General features: G+C 33.8%; 3 protein-coding genes across 5 annotated transcripts; 1 reads left to right on the forward strand and 2 right to left on the reverse strand.

Annotated features, from left to right (window-relative positions):
• Positions 1-55: 55 nt before the first annotated feature.
• LOC114754996 (YTH domain-containing protein ECT4) lies at positions 56-4,207 on the reverse strand. Of its 3 annotated transcripts, none has more exons than XM_028943865.1 (9): positions 3,733-4,207; positions 3,411-3,475; positions 3,005-3,167; positions 2,829-2,905; positions 2,095-2,541; positions 1,467-2,003; positions 1,131-1,343; positions 872-1,024; positions 56-482 (listed from the first exon to the last, which is right to left on the reverse strand). In XM_028943865.1, the coding sequence occupies exons 1-9, from the start codon at positions 3,752-3,754 to the stop codon at positions 390-392; spliced, it is 1,770 nt and encodes a 589-aa protein (XP_028799698.1). In that variant the 5' UTR covers positions 3,755-4,207; the 3' UTR covers positions 56-389. The 3 variants fall into 3 exon arrangements, with proteins under 3 accessions (XP_028799698.1, XP_028799697.1, XP_028799700.1); XM_028943864.1 differs by having other exon boundaries at positions 3,411-3,481; XM_028943867.1 differs by lacking the exons at positions 3,411-3,475; positions 3,733-4,207 and having other exon boundaries at positions 2,829-2,916; positions 3,005-3,134.
• Positions 4,208-11,827: 7,620 nt separating this feature from the next.
• Positions 11,828-12,601, reverse strand: LOC114755048 (aspartic proteinase NANA, chloroplast-like). Its single transcript, XM_028943915.1, has one exon. The coding sequence runs from the start codon at positions 12,599-12,601 to the stop codon at positions 11,828-11,830; it is 774 nt and encodes a 257-aa protein (XP_028799748.1).
• A 4,676-nt stretch (positions 12,602-17,277) lies between these two features.
• LOC114755049 (auxin efflux carrier component 2-like) lies at positions 17,278-19,589 on the forward strand. Its single transcript, XM_028943917.1, has 6 exons — positions 17,278-18,158; positions 18,247-18,399; positions 18,594-18,679; positions 18,783-18,940; positions 19,341-19,417; positions 19,514-19,589. Exons 1-6 carry the CDS (start codon positions 17,278-17,280, stop codon positions 19,587-19,589), a joined length of 1,431 nt encoding a protein of 476 aa, XP_028799750.1.
• Positions 19,590-19,936: the final 347 nt, after the last annotated feature.

Consider the following 19,936-nt stretch of genomic DNA (forward strand, 5'->3'; position numbering starts at 1 on the left):
TTTCAGCCACTTTTCACTCTCTTCCGATGGAGGTCGTTTGAAACTGATCACCGAGTACCCACAACCAATCACATCATTATTTTGAACAGCTAAATTCCAGAGCTAGAAGGGAAATAGTAAAACATTGAAAATAATTTGAACGCAAGTAAATGACAATTGAGCATCTTGGCACCCTTAATTTCGACCAGAAGATTTCCCATGATCTGGCCAACAGACTCCCCATGTGAACCCCCCCCCCCCAACCCTTTCCAGACCAACAGTACTGAGCTGAAATCAAAAGCCTTCAGCTCTTTCCTCCCATGTGGCAGTGTCAGTTACTGTATCAATTACCGGCAGTGGCATCGCCGCCCTGATGCTCCGCAGAAAACGAATCAGGCTGGCATTTTTGTTCAGTCCTTCGCTTGCTCCACCACCTTGGGATCCTCGGTGTTCTTCACAGCGGATATGTCTACTGAACCTAAAGCAGTCGTTAACCGATCTATCTGTTGCCATCAAAATTATACACAAGGCAATAAGAGAGCAAAGCATATCTAAACTTCGAATAAACTATGATAAGAAAAGGGAAGTGCTGAGATCAAGAATTAAGAATCACATTTAACATGCCAAATCACAATAAACTCTGATATAATTGTTCCATTTGAATATCAATTTCTTTATTCCAATCAAATTATTTAAGCAGAATCTTTATCAACTAGCACTAGAACAGATGCTGCAAAAGAATCCAGCTCCTTCAAGTGCAATTATGTCAGTGTGGTCCCACAGTCACATGCGCATGCCCTCATAGATGCCCACATCAACACGTAAGATGGAAATCATTGCGTTATATAATTGCTAAGAACCTTGGAAGAAAATAGAAATGAAAGAAGCATACCTGTGCATTGGAAATAGGCATATGCTGTCTTATTTTCTTCTCCTGCATGACCTTCTGACGGCTTTCGTAAAATTCAAAGTCATCCAATATGGAAGTCCTAGCCACAAAGTTCTTAAATATGCTAAGCATTTCAATGCCTTGTGGATGATATATCTGAGAACCCATACAAGATAACAATAAGCGTAGAGAAAAAAAAGCAAAGAATGCGCATAACTGAAACTTTTCAGTGAACAATATGATCCCCACGACATTGACAAACCTCTTGTGTGTCTCTACTATTTGTCACGGGCTTGTTGTCATTATTCTCAAGTATTATATGTCGTAACTGCGGATTTGGGACATCTTTTATAATATGCCACTTTACAGGGAAGTATCCACTCCATTTGTCCTGTTGCCAGAAATCCATACTTTTGTTGAAATCGACTCGTCCGATCATCTCAGCAACTCCACAAAATTGACCACTAGCATTGACCTGAAGTCAAAACAAATATCAAAGACTAGAACATAAACTTATTGATCTGGAAAGAAGTTACAGAAAACAGGAGAAATGTCTCGAGTTTTTATTGAAGGAATCAAGATGAACAGAAAATCATACCGAAAAGTAAAGAAACACTGGGCACTTGCTTCCTTTCTCTGCCATCAGCTTTTGCGCTTCCTGGTATGCAGTATCCAACCTCTTATTCCCATTAGGAGTACTAGCCCACACATTGTACTTAATGCTCTTGTGAATATCATCTTCACTGTAAGATTTGATGACAAAGAAAAATGCATGATCATATTTAGTAGGGAAATCAGGAAGGTTATACTGATCCATCCCGACCAAAGAGTTTTTGTTGCCATTTCCACTCCCATCTGTGGCCAATGTTCCAGCAGGATTGCCTCCAGACATCAATGTGCCTTTAGCATTGACTGTTCTAGGACCATGATTCTGTTCATTAACCGAATCACTGACCTTGCTTCTCCATTTATACTTTTCTGAGCTGACCCAACCCTTGGTGTTTGATTTCACATTAAGCAAGTTGTTTGGATAGAGTAGTCCACTCTTTCCTTGGTTGTATGTGGGAAACTTGGTAACAGGCAAGCAGCCCTTTGCAATTACATCTGAATGAAGGATTGCACCACCAACAGGTGCCTGAAAAACGTCACAAAATCATCAGAATAGTCCTAAGGAGAAATTAAACACAAGGCACAAGGTTACTAGCCCAGAAAAGAAAGAGACGAACCTTGTTTAATGATTTTATCTGGTTACGCTTAGCATGACCAGGAGAGACATCTTTTAATGGTGCAGAACTCTTTACTTCTAATGGGTGGCTCAAGTTAGAATGAGACACAGGCTTTGACGCAAGATTGCTAGAATGACTTTGGGAGGACAAGTTAGGTTTCCCACTTGGTTTACCAGCCAATTCACTATAAACATTTCCATGTGATCCATCTTGTGTAGTTGGATATGAATCAAATGAATAGGGCGCAGGCATCAAATCCCCATACGACAAAGGAGCTGAATAATACCCAGGTGAAGCAATTTGTTGTTCAAAGATGGAACCATGGGGATACACATGACCAACATATTGCTGATCTGCACCAATTGTATTCACAGGAAAGTATGAAGAGTAGCCAGTCTGATATCCTGGCATGAGATATACATAAGATCCATTATCTGCTTGCATGACCTAAATAAACCAACAAAAAGGTAAATTCGTATAGAAACATTTCTTACAAGGGGTTCACTTTTCAAATCCATGCACATGTATTTGCACTACATTAAGTGACACACAAATATAACTCTTTAGTGTTCACCTCTCAATGATCTAACATAGTGAAAATATTGATATATGAGCAAATCATCATCCAAGCTTTTATTTTATCCAGACTAATAACAAACAATTTAAATTTGCACCACAGACGACCTAATTTGACTACAGATAGCAATGGTCAACCACAGAGAAAAGAGACTCACAGGATATTGAAGTTCCCCCACATCAGCACCTACATAATACCCTTGATTGTCTATATCTCCATAGGAACCACCATAACCTGTGATTATTCTAACGTAAGATGTGAAAATATAAATATACAATTAATCAAAACAAGAGAAGAGACCTAGCACAGCATCTTCAATCAGCTGCAACAAACCTGGATAGTAGTATCCATAAAAGCCACTGACAGGATATTGAACACCTTGATCTGTACCCAAGTGCTCTTGATCCACATCTCCTTTAACGCTACCCAGGGCCTCTCCCACAGATGATATGCATGAAGTTGCGTCAGATGGTGAACTTGCACCCTTGGACGGAACCTTAAAAAACACATTCAAAATTCCAGATAAGCATGTCAATTGATCTACAATGACACAAAAAAGAACATGATGATTATGATGATAAAAGGATAAAACAACAATAAAACATATCAAAAAGAGGAAATTCTGAAATCCAAGGTCAATTCATACTTTACTCATCCCTTCGTGTACATCGCGTGAGCGAAATAGAAAAGAATCACATGAACCGGCGGGAAAAAGGATAAGGAGTCAAATGGTAATTACCAAATTGGAACTGGTGAGTTCAGCAGGGGAAGCATCAGCGTGAAGCTTCTTCCGCTTCATTTCATCTGCAGCTGTCAAAAGCAGAAAAATCAACAACTAAAAATAGTGATTTCTGTAAACAAAAAAAATTGTGGTTACTTTCCTCCTTTTTCCTTCTATTTTACATAGCATGATTGCAAATAAGTATACATTTACTATACCAACCACAAAAACAAAATTCATATATGCACACGATGACTGTTGATAAACGTAAATAGATTAACCCATGTCAAACCGCAATACCGATGAAACAAAGAACTTAGCAGAATAGTAGAGGTAATACCTTTTTGCAATTGAGCAGCCATTGGAGAGATACTCAACAGAACCTCAGCTCCACGATACCAACAAAAATCCTCTAATCGCTTAATCTAATTTACTTGATACAGGAAAACTCCGCTCCAATCAGATCCTCCAATGCATTAAAAAAAAAACACAACTCGAAATTTTCTTGGCCTTGAAAAAGAAAAGCAAGAAATTTTCAGACAAACAAATCCTAGGTCTAGATATTTTTTCTCTCTTCCTTCCTTTTTTCTACTTTTGCTCTCTAGATTTCAGGCTCCGAGAAAAACCAGGGAAAATATCCAATTGCCGCCTGAATCGGAGTTGCAGCAACGCCGAGAACCACTCTCTAAGCCTCCACCTATTATCCTTCAAAAGATTATGACTTATTTTCTCGAAAGAGATGGCTTCGAAAAGAGAGCCTATTTAAAGGAGCCTCCAAGAAAGAAAGAGAGAGAATCAAAACAGAAGAGTGAGAAAAGAAGACATACACACACAGAAAGAAGGAAGAGAAGAAGAAAATGGCATCGCATAAAATAGGAAAAAGAGACGGTGCAGAACGCTCCACGTCATTATTATTTATTTAATTTAAAAAATAGATTAACATCTTGAAATTTATTTATTTATTTATTTTTTTAAGGGTCATTAATTTCAATACCATCCGTTCGATGAAAACAAGAACCAAAAACAGAAGCCGCTTTCCTTTTCTGGCTTATTTAGCTTAACGATGTCTTAACTTGCTATGGCAATCATTATTAATTAATGATTCTTTGTGAATCAAAATAACAAACCTAAATGTTTGTCGTAGCAAGAAGATCAAGCAAAATGCCAAATCAACCTTAAAATAATAAATCATCAATTAAATATATCACTTCCGATTCTTAATATAAGATCTCATTTGACTTTTATTTCAGTCTTAAATATAAGACTCTAATCTTTTTTATCTCTCATATTTATCTTTTTTTTCCTAAGATGATACTTGTAATAATGATAGTTCTAACTAATACACTTGATTAGTAAGGATATTTTTAGAAAAATAATACTCCTCTGCTCCTAAATACAAGACCCTTTTTGTAGTGTAATATTAAGAACTGAATGAGTATCTATTTATTACAAATAACTAACATAACTAATTTTCTTAATCTATTCAAACTAGTCAACTAACTTTTATATTAACGACTCAAAGTATTATGTCTCATATTTTCTTGATACACAGAATTTGGATAAAAATTTAAGATCAGATCGATGTTAAATACCAATAGCCTTATAAGAAGAAAGCTTCCTAATAAATGGGATGTTTTGAAGTCAATTCTATTTATATTCTCAATTTGTTATTGTGTACCCATATAAATCTAAAAGGATAAGTGTCAAAATCTTGTGATAGTAATTTTTTTGGTACACAAAATTTGACCTCAAAATCTTACTCATGAGAAATAAGGATTGAATCGCTTGAACTAACTATTATTGGTTGGTTGATCACTATTTGATTTTAAATTTGATGTGAAGGTTTGCAATTTTTATACTTTAATTATTTATTAAAGATTCTTATATTTAAAAGAAATTTCTTATCGGATAAAGATGAACGAAAAGGTTTCTTAAAATATGTAATATATGTATCTATTTGATGGGTTGTCTTATTCATTTATTTAACTACTTATGTTTGATACGCAAACATTAAAAATGTTTTTGAGGGTATTGATGATTTTGATTTATACAGACCTCAATACATGATCTTATTCTGTGTATTATATAATTATTGTCTCATGTCCTAAACATAAGAGTTAAATATATTAGTTTTTTTTATACAAGAAGAAAAAGAAGTTAAATATAAGAGCTAAATAAGTAGTTTATTTTAATTCTAAATATAATATCTCAATTTATTTTATCTATTAAATTTATAATTTTTTTAACTGAAGTATTCATATCGGTTGCACCTATTAATGAGGTTTTCATCATGAAACAATTCTAGCACATAATCAAAATAGAGTAGTTCAGGTAAACAAATACAGATCGGAGCATCATAGACTTAACATTTATTGTAGCCAAAAACAAAATTCCCTTTTTGTCCCGTTTGTTTCATTTCTTAATACAAATTACTTCTAAGTTCTAAAATATAATATACTTCCTCCGGTCCTAAATATACAAAATGGGTCTTATATTTAATATTAGAAGAGTAATAACTTTGATATACGTTGGCCAAAAAAAAACTTTGATCTACAATTAATTATGGATTAGTCAATAATTTAATTAATATTTTTGATATATTACTATCTGGCGCAATTTGTTTCAAGATCGAACCTGAGCATAATTTTAAATTTATTCATCAGCAGATGGATGATGAATCTAATCGAAGCTGCATCAATATGTTAGTGGGTAAATTGACAAAATTAAATAATAAGCTTTTATTTATAATTCATAATATTAGTCACGTCTCAGAAATCTCATTGACTCCGTCTATTGAAGAAAATCTCACTGACTCTCATTCTCATGATTTTAATTCGAAAAAATATCAATCTCAGAATCAAGACCAAAAAACATCAAAATCAATATCATTACTATTAATATAAGCTCTATCATAAGCTACGACGAACAAACAAGGTCAGTCATTGAATTTCGGTTATTATATCAATGCCTGGTATTTTAAAAGTTACATATTACAAATAAGAGTTATAAATTAAAAAATCAATGTATCCCAAAAATTGGGAACTTAATTAAGTAATACTTTTTAAACAATAGTAAGAAGAACTATTTCAGAAGAAAGTGACTTGGATACTTTATATAAAATTTATTATAATGACTCGATGTAATATCATGCTAACACCTACTATTTTTTAAATGGGTACTAAAGTATGCATATTTTTTTTTTCACAAGTTACCTAAACATATTCTCCCTCATTGAAGATTGTATCACGTTTTTAATAATAATTTTTTGTAAATGTCTTAAAAGATAGAGTGGAATATGGCACTAGCACCAAAAATCGCAGTTTTCAAGTACGAACAAAAGTGTTGCTAGTGGTGGAGCATATAGCTTGTCTTAATGAGTGATGATGACACAATGCTTGATCGAAGTTGAGCCAGACCAAATGGCTTGATCACTTAAAAATATAATACTACCCCATTTTTAATATAAAAATTAATTTAAAAAATTAGTTAAGTTAGTGGACTTTTCTAAACTATTATCTTTAATCATATGTTAGAAATATTTCTTGTTAGTGAGAATCGTTTCAATAAGTATATTATGGAGGAAAAAAAATTATAAATTTAAAATACAAAAGTAGATTGAAGTTGTTAATCAAGAACCAAATCTAATTCTATATATAAATATAAGAAAAATACAAATTTCAGAAAAATTACAAATTTAGAAGATAAAATGAATTAAAATTTTATATTTGAGATGAAAGTAAATTTTTTATTAATTCTAACATTTGATAGGAGCAAGTAATAAAAAAATTATTTAGCAATTAAAAAATTAATTTAATATTTTTTATAAAATCAAAACATTGAGATCATAAAAATATTTACAAAGTACTACCATTGATCGTTAATATAAGAGTTAATTTGACTTTTAATTTGTCCTAAATATAAAATCCTAATATACTTTGTTTCTCATGTTTATTCATTTTTTCTAAGATAGTGTTTATAATAGTTGTACATATTAAATATTTTATAGAATAATAATTCTAGCTAATACGCATGATTAGCAATAATATTTTACAAAAGATAATTTCTATTTATTATAAGCAACTAACTTAATCTACTCAAATTAGTCAATTAGTTCTTATAATAAAGACGGAAGGTAATCTGATTTATTACACGAGAGATATTGCAAGAACAAAAATAATAGTATAATGTAAAAACAATGCATGTGTGTGCGTGCGGTGCCTACTTGGGTATTTCAAAACTCAATTAGACGAGCCTGCAAGGGTTGGGTCCGACTGGTCGCAAACGGGGGCGCAAGGCGCGTTCTCCTACCGGGTCATGGGCTCGATTCCTGGCGAGGCACCCTGGGATTAGTCTGGCCGATATGCTGGGATACCCTGAGTTAGCGATAACATCCTACTCAAAAAAAACTCAATCAGACGACGGCTAATTTATCATTTTTTCGGTTGCATGCCCTTGTGGAGGTTATTTTGGATTTTATTGTTTGAAAATATGTTTTTTTTTGAAGTAGTTCTTTAATTTTTTTTCTAGGTGCTAGTGCTCTCTCTCTCTCTCTCTCTATTTCTCTCTAACACATACACTCATGATAATTGAAAAATCAGTGGCTTATCATTGTTTGCTTTTGAAAGGATCTCAAAATCCTAGCTCACTACTAGTGGAGGCACACCCCAATTCAACAAAGAACAAATAAAACCATCCCTTTAATATTTATTTCTTTCTTTGAAAAAAAAAATAAGTGGGAAAGGAATCTTGACCTAATCCACAACCTTATCTTGTTTATATAAATTCCTATTTACTTAAGTACTTTATTAACGTGAGAACTCCAAAAGGGCGAAGAAAAGTTAGCACAACAGGAAACTTAATGCATACCTCAATCATGTAAGTTTCTCTGAAAGTTTCATATTTTATTTATTTTTATATTTTTTCATATATATAAATATATTTGTTTAATTTAATTTTATTGTCTTAATGAAAGAAAATTCATGGAAAGAGTATGCTACTAAGCTTCCTAATCCTTGGTCCAACTCTCCTAACCGTCAAATGCATTCCTATCAGTGTTCGGTAGAGACAACCATATTGTTCCTTCTCACTTTCTAGATGCTCAATAATATAATATTATTTATATATATTGAGGTCAAAAATATTTTAATTATTTAATTATTTCTTGGTTATAAGGAGGGGCAGCGAAAAAGGAATTGTTTAAATAAGTATAAAGAAGAATTCTATTATTGGTGAGGAATAAGAATGTATATATATTATTATATCAGATTACGTGAAAGAATTGATGCTCGTGGGAATTTTAATTTTCATGAGAACACTATGACGTGCAATATTTAGATGAAATAAAATTTAATTATTTGGAAAATTATTGTCTTTTTTTTTTTTGAAAAAAAAGGGCTAATGTACGAAAAGATAATAGATCAATCTGTGTTCTGAAACTGAGACAGTGTTCAAATTTTGGACGCCAGTCATGGAGGCAACCACGAAGAAAGTGGCATTTAGACTCTTAATTATTTATTTCTTCGAATTAAAAAAAAGGGTTTAAGTTGCTTATTAAGATATGAATTTGTTTCTTTTTTTTTGTCTTGGTTTGGTCAGAAGTCAGATTTCAAGTTTGTTATGAAAAATATAAAAGTATTTATGTTGAACATTTCAAAGGAAAAAAAAACAGAGGAAGTGAGGAATATCCAATGTAGTGGAGAAAAAAAAAAGGTTTAATGTGCAATTTAAAGTATTGATCCTATAACTTGATAAAAACTTAGGCCATAGGGATTAAAACGAGGACTGGATCAAAGATTATCTTAATCTCTACACACACACACGAGGAAAGTAGCATGAGATTGAGATCCATAGAAAACGCTGGAACAGAGAAGAGGAGGCGTCCAAGCCTTTTAGGAAACGTCAAAGTCATCCAATGGCTTAAGCGCTAAGTATTCGTGTCATCATTCCATACTCTTTTCTTATTTCTCTTTTATTTCCGTGGCCAATTCGTTTGCCGCTCGCTCTTTCTTTTAGTCCCTCTCTCTCCCCCACCCCCCCTTTCTTTTTCTTGGGAAAACAGTTTTTTTAGCGAAATATCGCCGTATCGGGGAAACATTTCAAAACGACAAGTCTCGTAACTTTTAATGCTTATACTACTTTCAGTCCTTAATATAAGATTCTGTTTGAATTTTATTTTGATCCTAAATATAAAACCCCAATCCACTTTATCTCTCATATTTACTCAATTTTTTTCAAGATAGTCCTTCTAATAATTATAATTATAGTCAATACACTTGATTAGCAAGGATATTTTAGAAAAGACAACACTTATTTAGGACAAATAACTAACTCAACTTACTTTTTTTAATCTCTTCAAATTAATCAACTAGCTCTTATAATTAAGATCGGGGAGATAGTAACATATTTCATTATAAAATTATCACATCAACTCCAGATTTTAATATTCAGAGTGGCATTTATGAACTATATAAGGATGCAATTAGACCAATTTTCGAGCACTATCAATCTCGTTTTTTATATGTATGCATAATTATATTCATATATATATATATATATATGAGATATAATCCATATGACTCGATATAATCAAACAAGTGTTATTGATAAATCGTGGATATTATGACTTTTTTTCCCAACCATGGATATTATGATTTAATAATTATATATCTCATTATAATATTCACCATCCACCCCTTGTGGACAATTTTCTCATTTTCATTTTTCTTATTGGTTTTTTTTCATCTTTTTATCATTTTTTTTTTTAGGCAACATTTTCTTTCCCGTTGTCAGCGCATACATAAACCATGATCTGCCACGACAAGCCTTCATGCGCAAGCCACGTGTACAGCTTTCTGGACAATGAAAATCAACCGATTTGGATAATTAAATATTCATTGCATTATCCATCTTTTATTGTTCCTCTTCCATTTTACATAAATGCCAATTGATGAACCTTGCCAAAACGTCAACCCCCCCCCCCTTCTGTCTTCCTGCCTTTATTTAATTTATGCACTGGCTTTTAAAATTTTGTTCCTTTTCTTTTCTTTTTACGAAGAAAAATTGTTCAAAATTATTTTGTGCGCTGTCCGTGAATAACAATGTGTTTGTTGAATTTTTGTGTTTTCTTTTCCTCATCACAAAAAATTTAAACAAATATTAAAGTCAGATCTGGACCTTCTAGATTTAATCTAGACATCTATTATTATTTTAATGCGTACAACTATTATTTTTTTAAAAATAATTTTTTATTTATAAATAAATAGTTAAAAATGTTAAATCTAGACTGTCCAGAAACAGAAAGCGACTTGGGCTCCAGCCTTTGATTCATATTTTTTGTTCTTTTCCTTTTTGTTACGTTTGTATTACAAGCCCAGCCCAGGGATGATGGGTCGAAGCCCATGTTAAAATTTATGAGCCCATCTTAGTCGCACTGGACATGTTTCATTTTGTTGCCCCTCAGCCCTTGGGCCACACATTGAGCCGGTAAAATACACAGGAAACTGCATCAAACAAAAATTTTAGAGTATAATCTAGTTACGATATTCGTATTTTTTTCACCTTCAAGTTATAATATTTGTATTAAAACTTTAATGTTTTGATAAAGATATAAATTATATAAACTCTTTAGAAAATCAAAACCCCTCCAACCATCAATGTGAAAGATACTCAAGAGATTTAATTTAGTTCTAGATGTAAAATCTCAAGTTTTTGTACATTTTCCTAAAAAAAGCTTCATAGCATAATTTAACTGTTACACATTAGTTTCGGATATGTGAAAATGCACAATTATCATTTTTAAACAATGATGCACATTTACTCACCAAAGGTTTGTCATATGACTTGTGTCATCCCCCCCCCCTTCTTCGGCCAAGCAAGGCATTTTTGAAGTTTTGGCCTCTCCTCCCATCAATTCAAACAAGATTAAAATCTTTCTCTTTCGCTCCCTTTCCTTTTGTTGAGCTAAATATAGGTTAAAGTGAAGAAGGGTTCACCCAAAAGAAGGAAAAAATTGAATAAGTGGCTCTCACTATTTTATTAATTAATATATTGTTTTATTAATGAAATGCAACATGAGTAGTGATTAATTTCTCTAAGTTTAATTGTTTGAGCCAATGATTTTATGAAATTCTAAATTATATGCAATTAGTTTTCCTTAACCGTAATTCATATGCAAATAATCTCCTACTATATCATGGTTGATTGGTAAAATTATTTCTAATTGATTGCACATATAGAAATTTAAAAGTCTAAAGGAATTTATTCTATAAATTTGAAAATAAAAAAGGTTACATCCAAAGTTGGAAAAAATGTGTAATTTAACCTAAAAATATATGTGAACAAGTGTCTTAGACTTACTTACAGGTTATTCATAACCAATTTAATCTACTGCTACAATGATGATAAATAATGTTCCTAAAGTTAGGGTAACTGAATAATTAAAAGGTGCATTGAGAGGGAGCAAAGCCTACGGTCATGGAGGTCAAGTCAAATTCCCAGAGATGAAGCTGTTGCATGATGTTGCCTATTAATCCAGCCTTATGACTTGCGGGAACTACTGGCATCAGCCCGAGGCATTGCAAATTGGTTTCTGTGGCAAGCACATAGTTACGCACAGGAGGCTCATACACCACTCCATCAGCAAAATGAAAGGCCAGTTTAGGGACATCTTTGTCAAAATCTTCGTTATCCGCAGCAGTAAAGCAGTACCTGAGTAAAGAATTAGTCTGAAGTACGATCTTATATTTTGGTGCTAATGCCTTCATCATCTCTTGACCAACCTTGTGAAAAGCTGGCTTGGCCAGGGCCGTCAAGGATGCGCCTGAGTCTAATGTCATGCCTCCACCAGTTTTGAAATCCCAGAGCTCTGCTGGGAGCTGCAGCATTTGGCCTCCAATGGAGATGCCTTCAATTTGGACACCATATTCTCCCTCCTCTGTGATAATCAGTTTGGTTCGCTGCATTGGACCAGACAAGGTGGCTTTTGGAGTCTGGCTTGTCTCGTATGAACCAAGAGTTAAAAAGTTGGTGGAGTTCAGGGGGAGGTTATGGTCCATGAGACAGTACGAGAACTTGTTACCATACTGCTTGGTTGCTGCGAACATGAAGGAGGTTGGTGTGTAGCCTAATCCTAAGATACCGTCTGTATATTTGAATTCATCACCTTCGTTATCGATACCAAAATCGATATGTACAGTACACCCAATTATCATATCATCAAGTGTTCCCTTAGCTTCCCTCCCCTCGCCGAGCGTCACCACGTCTTTACCAAAGTCGCCGAATGCAATGGTACCGTGTGAATACCTGTTTAAGTCAGATAATTCTGTGAGAAATTCACACACAATGTCTAGAATATCAGAAGATTACTGTATAGCAAGCTTTCCACGAAATAATAATCAGCCATCCAACCCAGCAATAGTGATAATTACTTTGATTTTGATCGCATGTAAACTATTATGATGTGAAAGAACTTAGTTAAAGTTTGGTTCAAATTGTTTTCTTCTCCCCCCAGCCTATCTAACTACAGCCCGCCCTGTTCTTATCACGTACAGGGGAAAGTGTTCAAAGTTCTGATTCTGAAGAGATGATCAAGTCTTGCAGCTTACGCGTAAGAATAGGTGCAATATTCATCATCGTGCAGACATTCCGTGTCAGCGGCCAGCACGTTGAGGAAATCGTCACTCTTGCATAACGGATCTATACATGCCAACGGTTTATACGTCTTAGACATCCTTCGTTGATATGAGTTGGGGGTCTTATCGCGTGTGGCGGATCTTCGGGTGTCGGATTGGTTTCTGAGTTCGTCGCTGCATTTGATCCAGGCCAAATTGCTACCCGTATCAGCGATCATCCAGAAATCCTGCGGCGGGGTTCCAACACTCAGTTGCACGTAGTAATCGCTCATTAAAAATTCCGAACCTGAGAACATCTTCATCTGATACATACTCAAACCCCTCCGATGCATGTCCATCATAACTCGCTCTCTGTTGGCTTCGTATTTATCGAGCTTGAGGTTTTCGTTCCCCGGAATACGAGGATCGTGCCGATGCACCAATTCGAAGCTGACGGACGCCGGTTTGGACTCACACTCCGACGATGCATCGTGTTCGGCGGCGGCGGCGGCGGAGGCGGAGAGTAAAATGAGGGTGAAGAGGAGGAAGGGACTCCGGTGCGGTGTAGATCTCATATTATGTGGTTTTTCCCAAAGGGAATTCATGGGTTAAGGAGATGCGGAGTGAGAAAATTGAAAATAGGAAATGAATGAATTGAGGTGGTGATATGTGAATAAATGAATCGGGGAAAGGAACGAGGAAGAAGGTGGGATCAAATGAGGAAGAGCTATAATTAGGATGAGGATGGATGGGCGTGGAGGGAGCAGAAGCGTCCCGCGTTTTTCGATTTTGTGTCCCTTTTGACGCGGGAAACGGGGCTGCAAATTTTGGGCTCATCATTGTCGTTGTTCATTCATTGTTTCGTCAAAACGACAAGGAATAATTGAAAACGCCATCATTCAATGCCAGTGTTATATAGGTAATATTTGGATGGAAACCAAACTATAGCTTCAAAAGTGTTTATACAGTTTACAAAATAAATATATAGAGGAATTTTGTTTCGTTTTACGAAAAAGTGTTTCTGAAAAGCATTTTTGAAGTTGTCAAACACCCTCATAATCCCCATCTTTCCTTTACGAACTGATGTAGGATTATAAGCAAGTTCGCAAACTCCGTGTTCTCATGCTTACTATGCTACATGCTACCACCAACGTAGATGATTTTTTTTGGTAGAAAACGAGGACCCACATTGTTATAATCATACAAATATCTTTTTATTAGAAGCCATCTCATCTAAAATATTGTCAGATAATAAATATAAACAACACTCTCAACGGGATTGAAACAGCTCACCAGTATAGATGATTTTATTAGACTCATTATCATTTATCAACATGAAGGCTCACTTAGGCGTTATGGCTTTCACCCTTTTTTCTTGTACAAAGGAAGGCAAGAGCCTAAGTAAAAGTTGTAGGGGCTCCCACTTATTATAGACTCACTTAGGGTGTGTTTGGATTGGTTTTGGGTAAAACTGACTTCTAATCTAACTAATTTTTATAACTGAAGTTAGAGTAAAAGTCAGTTAGTGTAATGCATTTTTGTTTGGACAGGTGCTTATTAAAAGTTAGTTAGAAAAGTTAAAAGTTGTTTAGATAATTAAATAGAAAAGTGAGTTCAGTTATAAAAATATATGGAAAAACGTGAAACTGTAGTTTGAAATGGAAAAGTCATATTTTCTCCTGTTGAGTCTAACTGACGTTGAAGGCCAAAAGTTGGTTGGGTTTTTAACCTTATCCAAACAATCATTTCATCCTAAATAAGTCACACACTACAGTTTAATGCTTTCTCATAGGCTTTTACCGTTGCAAACTGTAATCTAAACATAGCCTTAGATTATAGTGTAGGTATATTTGAGCCCAATCCAAAATAATCCTCCCTTCCTCCATCCCATCTTTTCGCACTCGTTCGCACACATGTTACTTCCTCCATTTAGTTTTTAATATAAAAGATATTTAATTAAATTAAGCAGATTAAAAAAATCAAATAAATAAATTAATTATAATAAATATGATATTATCTTATTAAAATACCTGTGTTCAAACCAATTTCAACTTAATCCAAAATAATCCTGGCTCCCTCCACTCCCCTCTCACAATCATTTACACACATTTATGATATAAGGGCTATCTAACTAATTTAAACAAAATGAACGTATCAAATAAATTATATATGAATTTATAAGTTAATTAAATTAATTTTAAAAAATAATAAATATGAGAAATAAAACAAATTAAAATATTATATTTTAGATGAGAAGAGAGTGAAATCCCTATATAACTTCATTTGATGTTAATATGTAACTGCAAGAATATATTATTCTCGTTTCCTTATTTCAAGAATGTACTGTAAAGTGCAAATAGGCAATTTACCAATATTCATCTAATAATGATTTACTCAAAATCACTCGTTCAGTGGAACAATTTAATTCCAGTTTCTACATTAAAGGCATAGTTTGATCCCCCCCCCCCCAAAATAAAAAATCACTTTTCTCTTGTCTTCTTGTTTTGTTTTTTACCACAAAGCCAGATCAAAACGAATATGTGATTATATTTATACTCTTCTGATTCTTAATATAAGACTTAATTAGAGGGTTAATGTTGGTATTATATATAAGACTTATTTTACATATTTATCAATATTTTTTCAAATTAACTCTATTAATATTCTCCTAATAATAATCAAATAGGAGATGAGAGAAATAAAGAAGATACTTAAGGTTTTTAAAAAATATATATCATATTAATTAATTTAATTAATATTTTTAATTTACTCAAATTAGTTAATTAAATCTTGTATGAGAGACTTGAAAGAGCATTACATAAAAAGCATTGTCAAGGAGAATACGCTGAAGCTCAGGCGAGAGAGTCCATGACTTGAACCCCCTATCCCTTGCTTTCATTGCGCATTCGCTACACTCTGACCATTTAAATTAAATTTTCTCCATTTTATTATTAGTTAATTTTTTGTTTAACAAAGTACCTTCTCAATAAATAAAAAAGCTATTTTAAAAAAAAAGACAAAATGATACATATATAAATTTTAAAGTTTACAAAGAATTGAAGTAATTACTCTTGATGTATTTTCTTATTTTCTAGGGCATATAAAAGCTAATTATTAAAACCTTCTCAATAAATATAATCCAAAAAAAACACATGCATGAATTGTTGGGAAAAGAAACACATGAATTATTGCATGTTCCAGAAAATGCGGAGACTTGTATAATAATATGAATGAAAATAAATTTGACATTTAATATGAATCAAAATTTAAAGTTTTAATTATGTTATATTTTTAATGTTCGGTTTCAGTAGCAAATATTAGATACTTACATACAAAAAAAATTAAGAGTAATCATAATTTACATACATGCGTACCTATTACATCTTACGCTACACATAATGCATCTATTTTAGTGTTAGCCATAAGGCATTTTGTTTGCAATATCAAACATCGTTAATATGATATAAGATTTACTTTAATAAAAAAATTGAACTACAAAATGTATTTTATATTAACGCTATAGCTTCAATATAATAATTAATTTTCGATACTTAGTAAGAAAATTGAAAGCAATATAGAGAATGACATCTTTTAGTTCCCGAATTGAATCTATAGATTAATTGGATGTAGACGTTTGTTATACTCCAAGAATTATCTGATGCACAACCACTACATTATGTTCTTTCTTTATCTGCAATAATAACTAACCTGAGATTTTACTTGCGTTGGTAAAATACTGAAGAATCTGATATTAAATTAAATTATCCACATTTAAATGTGTAGGAAAAATGACATCAGTATGAGCATACCAAAAATGCAAATATCTTCATGTTCATTTTTTTTAATCCACATTCATTGTTTTTCTGGAGTTCAATGTTCATGCTGAAAATTGGTAAAATAATATCTTAACAGAGTTACCTCTATTTGAATTCGATAATGGAGTTAATTTGAACATGTATCAGACAAATGAACCAAATAAAAAGTTCAAAGATTTGGGAGGATTGTTGCTTTCTCTCCGATTAATCCAAATACAAAGGAGATCCATGTTGATTCAGTTACCATTGAAACTTGAAATCACTCATATTTCTTTCCAAACACATTGAAATGCAGAATCAACTCATGAACCTAGTCATCCCAACCATGGATGTTACTGCTTCTATTTATGCACACATAGATCCTCAAACATCAACAAAGCGAATCCTTTACTTGCACAAAAAACTTGAGAATTTCATCATCATTCTCAACCCGATTTTCTTCTATTTGCTCAAAACTATAGGATGGTTATAGATTTGCTTGCAGTTTTTGGGGCAGTTGTGCCCTTGTATCTTGCCATTGGCTTAGGCTATATCTCAGTTCGATGGTGGAGGGTCTTAAACCCAGAACAATGCTCGGGAATCAACAGTTATGTGAGTAATTTTGCTGTTCCTGTTCTTGTTCTTGACATCCTCTCTGCGAATAACCCATATACCATGAACTTCAAAGCCATTGCTGCTGATATTCTACAAAAGGTAGTCATTTTTGTCCCACTGATACTATGGAAATTTCTGAGCAAGAATAGTAGCTTTGACTGGGTAATCACCATTTTTGGTCTATCAACTCTCTCAAACACTCTTCTTGTTGGACTTCCTCTTGTTCAATCCATGTATGGGGATAGCTCATATTCTTTACTGGTTCAACTTGTGGTGATTCAGTCTCTAATATGGATGAACATGCTTCTGGCCTTGTACGAATATAGAGCAGCTAGAATCCTCATTGCAGAGAAATTCCCCACCAATGCTAAGTCCATTGGATCTGTGAGAGTTGATCCAGATGTTGATTCCTTTAGTGATCTTGAACAATTAGAGACTGATGCTGAGGTAGGCTCTGATGGAAGGCTACATGTGGTGGTGAGATCTTTCTCTGTGTCATCTGGGATTTCTGTGGGTAGTTTTCATTCAGTGGAATCTGCAGATGAACTCAACTTATGGGCTATGAGTTCATATCCCAGACAATCTTCAAGAAGATCAGGAAGTGGTAAATCTCTTGGTCATCATCTAGAAAGGCATTTTCACAAACAAAGATCACATACCAGTAGAGTAGCAGATTCATCTTTTGATATTGAGGCCATAACTGAAGATTCTGAGCCTTCTCATCATACGGAAAAAACAGCATCAAATCAGTGAGTGAATATTCATCTCCATTAAATTCCAGTCATAAGCTGTTCTTCCATGTGTATGTTACCTATCTAAACTTTTTTGTCTTTTTAGTTCTCCTGTGATTAACCAGGATGGAGAGCAGGAGAGTCCCCCAGCAGGCATTGTAGCAAAGCTCATTATAATCACAGTGTGGAGAAAACTAATTAGAAACCCTAACACATACGCTAGTGTTGTAGGCCTTGTATGGTCCCTCATAGCATTCAGGTACTCCACAAATCTTTGTATTACAATCTCATCACTTTTCATAGTATGGTTAAATAAGGTAATATTTGAATAGCCATTATTATTGTCGGCCTCGATTCACTAGTTTTGGAAGATGATATTGCTATTTGATGATTTGCTATTCTCTTTCCTCAAATTCTGTGTAGATTTGATTATATTATGCCTTTCATTTACAGGCTCAACATTGAAATGCCATTGATCATTAAAGGGTCCATCACAATCATATCTAAAACAGGAATAGGAATGGCAATGTTCAGTTTAGGTATGAGTCCATGTTAGCCATCAAATTTACATCTAAGAAACAACTATTTGATCTTGGCCAATGGGAAATAACTTGCTGACTTATCATATTCCTGTGTAATTAGGTTTGTTCATGGCTCTCCAACCCAAGATCATTTCCATTAAAATATCCATGTTGCTGAAATGCACAGCCGTGAGGTTATTACTGGGCCCACTGATAATGGCTGCAACATCTGTTGCTGTTGGTCTTCATGGAACTGTATTTCATACAGCGACTGTCCAGGTAACAATACAAAGAAGACCCTTTCCACATACACATGCTTTAAAAGGCTCAGACATTACTGGTCTAAGGTTACAAGTGGGATCGAATCTGTGACCTTCCACTTATAAAAAAACATCCACACCACTAAACTACATGGCTTTTGGCGTGCACGCGCGCACACGCAAAGAGACACATATATATTTAAATTAAAGTGATAGATACTAACGGCTTGAGGTTATAAATGGGATCGAATCAATCTACGACCTCCTTTTGATAAGGAGCGTGTGCTACTGGGCTATAAGGCCTTTGGCAATATATGTATATATACATTGATTCAGTATAGAAATTGAACCCTTGTTGTAATATCTGAATGTTGCCACAAAAGCTATAATCTGGGTGGATGGTGTTCATTGTTATGCAGGCTGCTCTTCCCTTATCAATTGTTTGTTTTGTGTTTGCAAAGCAATATAATGTGCATCCTGAGATATTCAGCACAACGTAAGTTAATTAGCTTTCCAGAAACTTTGATTAATTTAATGAGGTGAATAAAAGAGGGGATTTAATGATGTTGGTTTGTTTGTTTGATTTTCTCAGGATCATCATCACAACAGCCTTGTTCTTGCCTGTTACGATTATCTGCTACGTGATCTTAAGATTCATTCCATGGTGATATAGTAGTATCATATAACCTGCACATGAACGGAGGACATGACTTTGGGCCTCTTTGCTTAATTACTAGACCTATACTGTGAGAGTATGAAAAAAGAAACTTTAAAAATGATCTGTTGAGAGTATATATGCAAAAGGGAAGAAGTTTTGGGATTGAATCAAACAGTTGCTTATTAAAGATGTCTGTAGGATTTATGGAATTAACTCCTTGTCTTGTAATTTGAGTATTTTGATTTGGTTTTTTTTGCCATCTCTTGGGATAAGGACTTGGAACCAACTTCGTAGTATAAGAGGGGAAAACATTTTAATATCGTCCATAAAGACGAAGTAGGCTAAACACAAGAAACA

The sequence above is a fragment of the Neltuma alba genome, unplaced genomic scaffold, assembly GCF_004799145.2.
Source record: "Neltuma alba isolate B1F8T4 unplaced genomic scaffold, ASM479914v2 tig00010229_pilon, whole genome shotgun sequence".
Classification (NCBI taxonomy): Eukaryota; Viridiplantae; Streptophyta; class Magnoliopsida; order Fabales; family Fabaceae; genus Neltuma; species Neltuma alba.

Bases quoted from the DNA above. Each gene is read 5' to 3' on its own strand.
- LOC114754996 (XM_028943864.1), bottom strand. From the start codon at position 3,754: ATGGCTGCTCAATTGCAAAAAG. The intron at 3,482-3,732 runs GTATTACCTCTA...TGCTTTTGACAG, and splicing joins GGCTGCTCAATTGCAAAAAG to CTGCAGATGAAATGAAGCGG. The intron at 3,168-3,410 runs GTAATTACCATT...GTGTTTTTTAAG, and splicing joins AACTCACCAGTTCCAATTTG to GTTCCGTCCAAGGGTGCAAG.
- LOC114755048 (XM_028943915.1), bottom strand. From the start codon at position 12,601: ATGATAATTGGGTGTACTGTACATATCGATTTTGGTATCGATAACGAA.
- LOC114755049 (XM_028943917.1), top strand. From the start codon at position 17,278: ATGGTTATAGATTTGCTTGCAGTTTTTGGGGCAGTTGTGCCCTTGTAT. The intron at 18,680-18,782 runs GTATGAGTCCAT...CTGTGTAATTAG, and splicing joins AATGGCAATGTTCAGTTTAG to GTTTGTTCATGGCTCTCCAA. The intron at 18,941-19,340 runs GTAACAATACAA...ATTGTTATGCAG, and splicing joins TTCATACAGCGACTGTCCAG to GCTGCTCTTCCCTTATCAAT.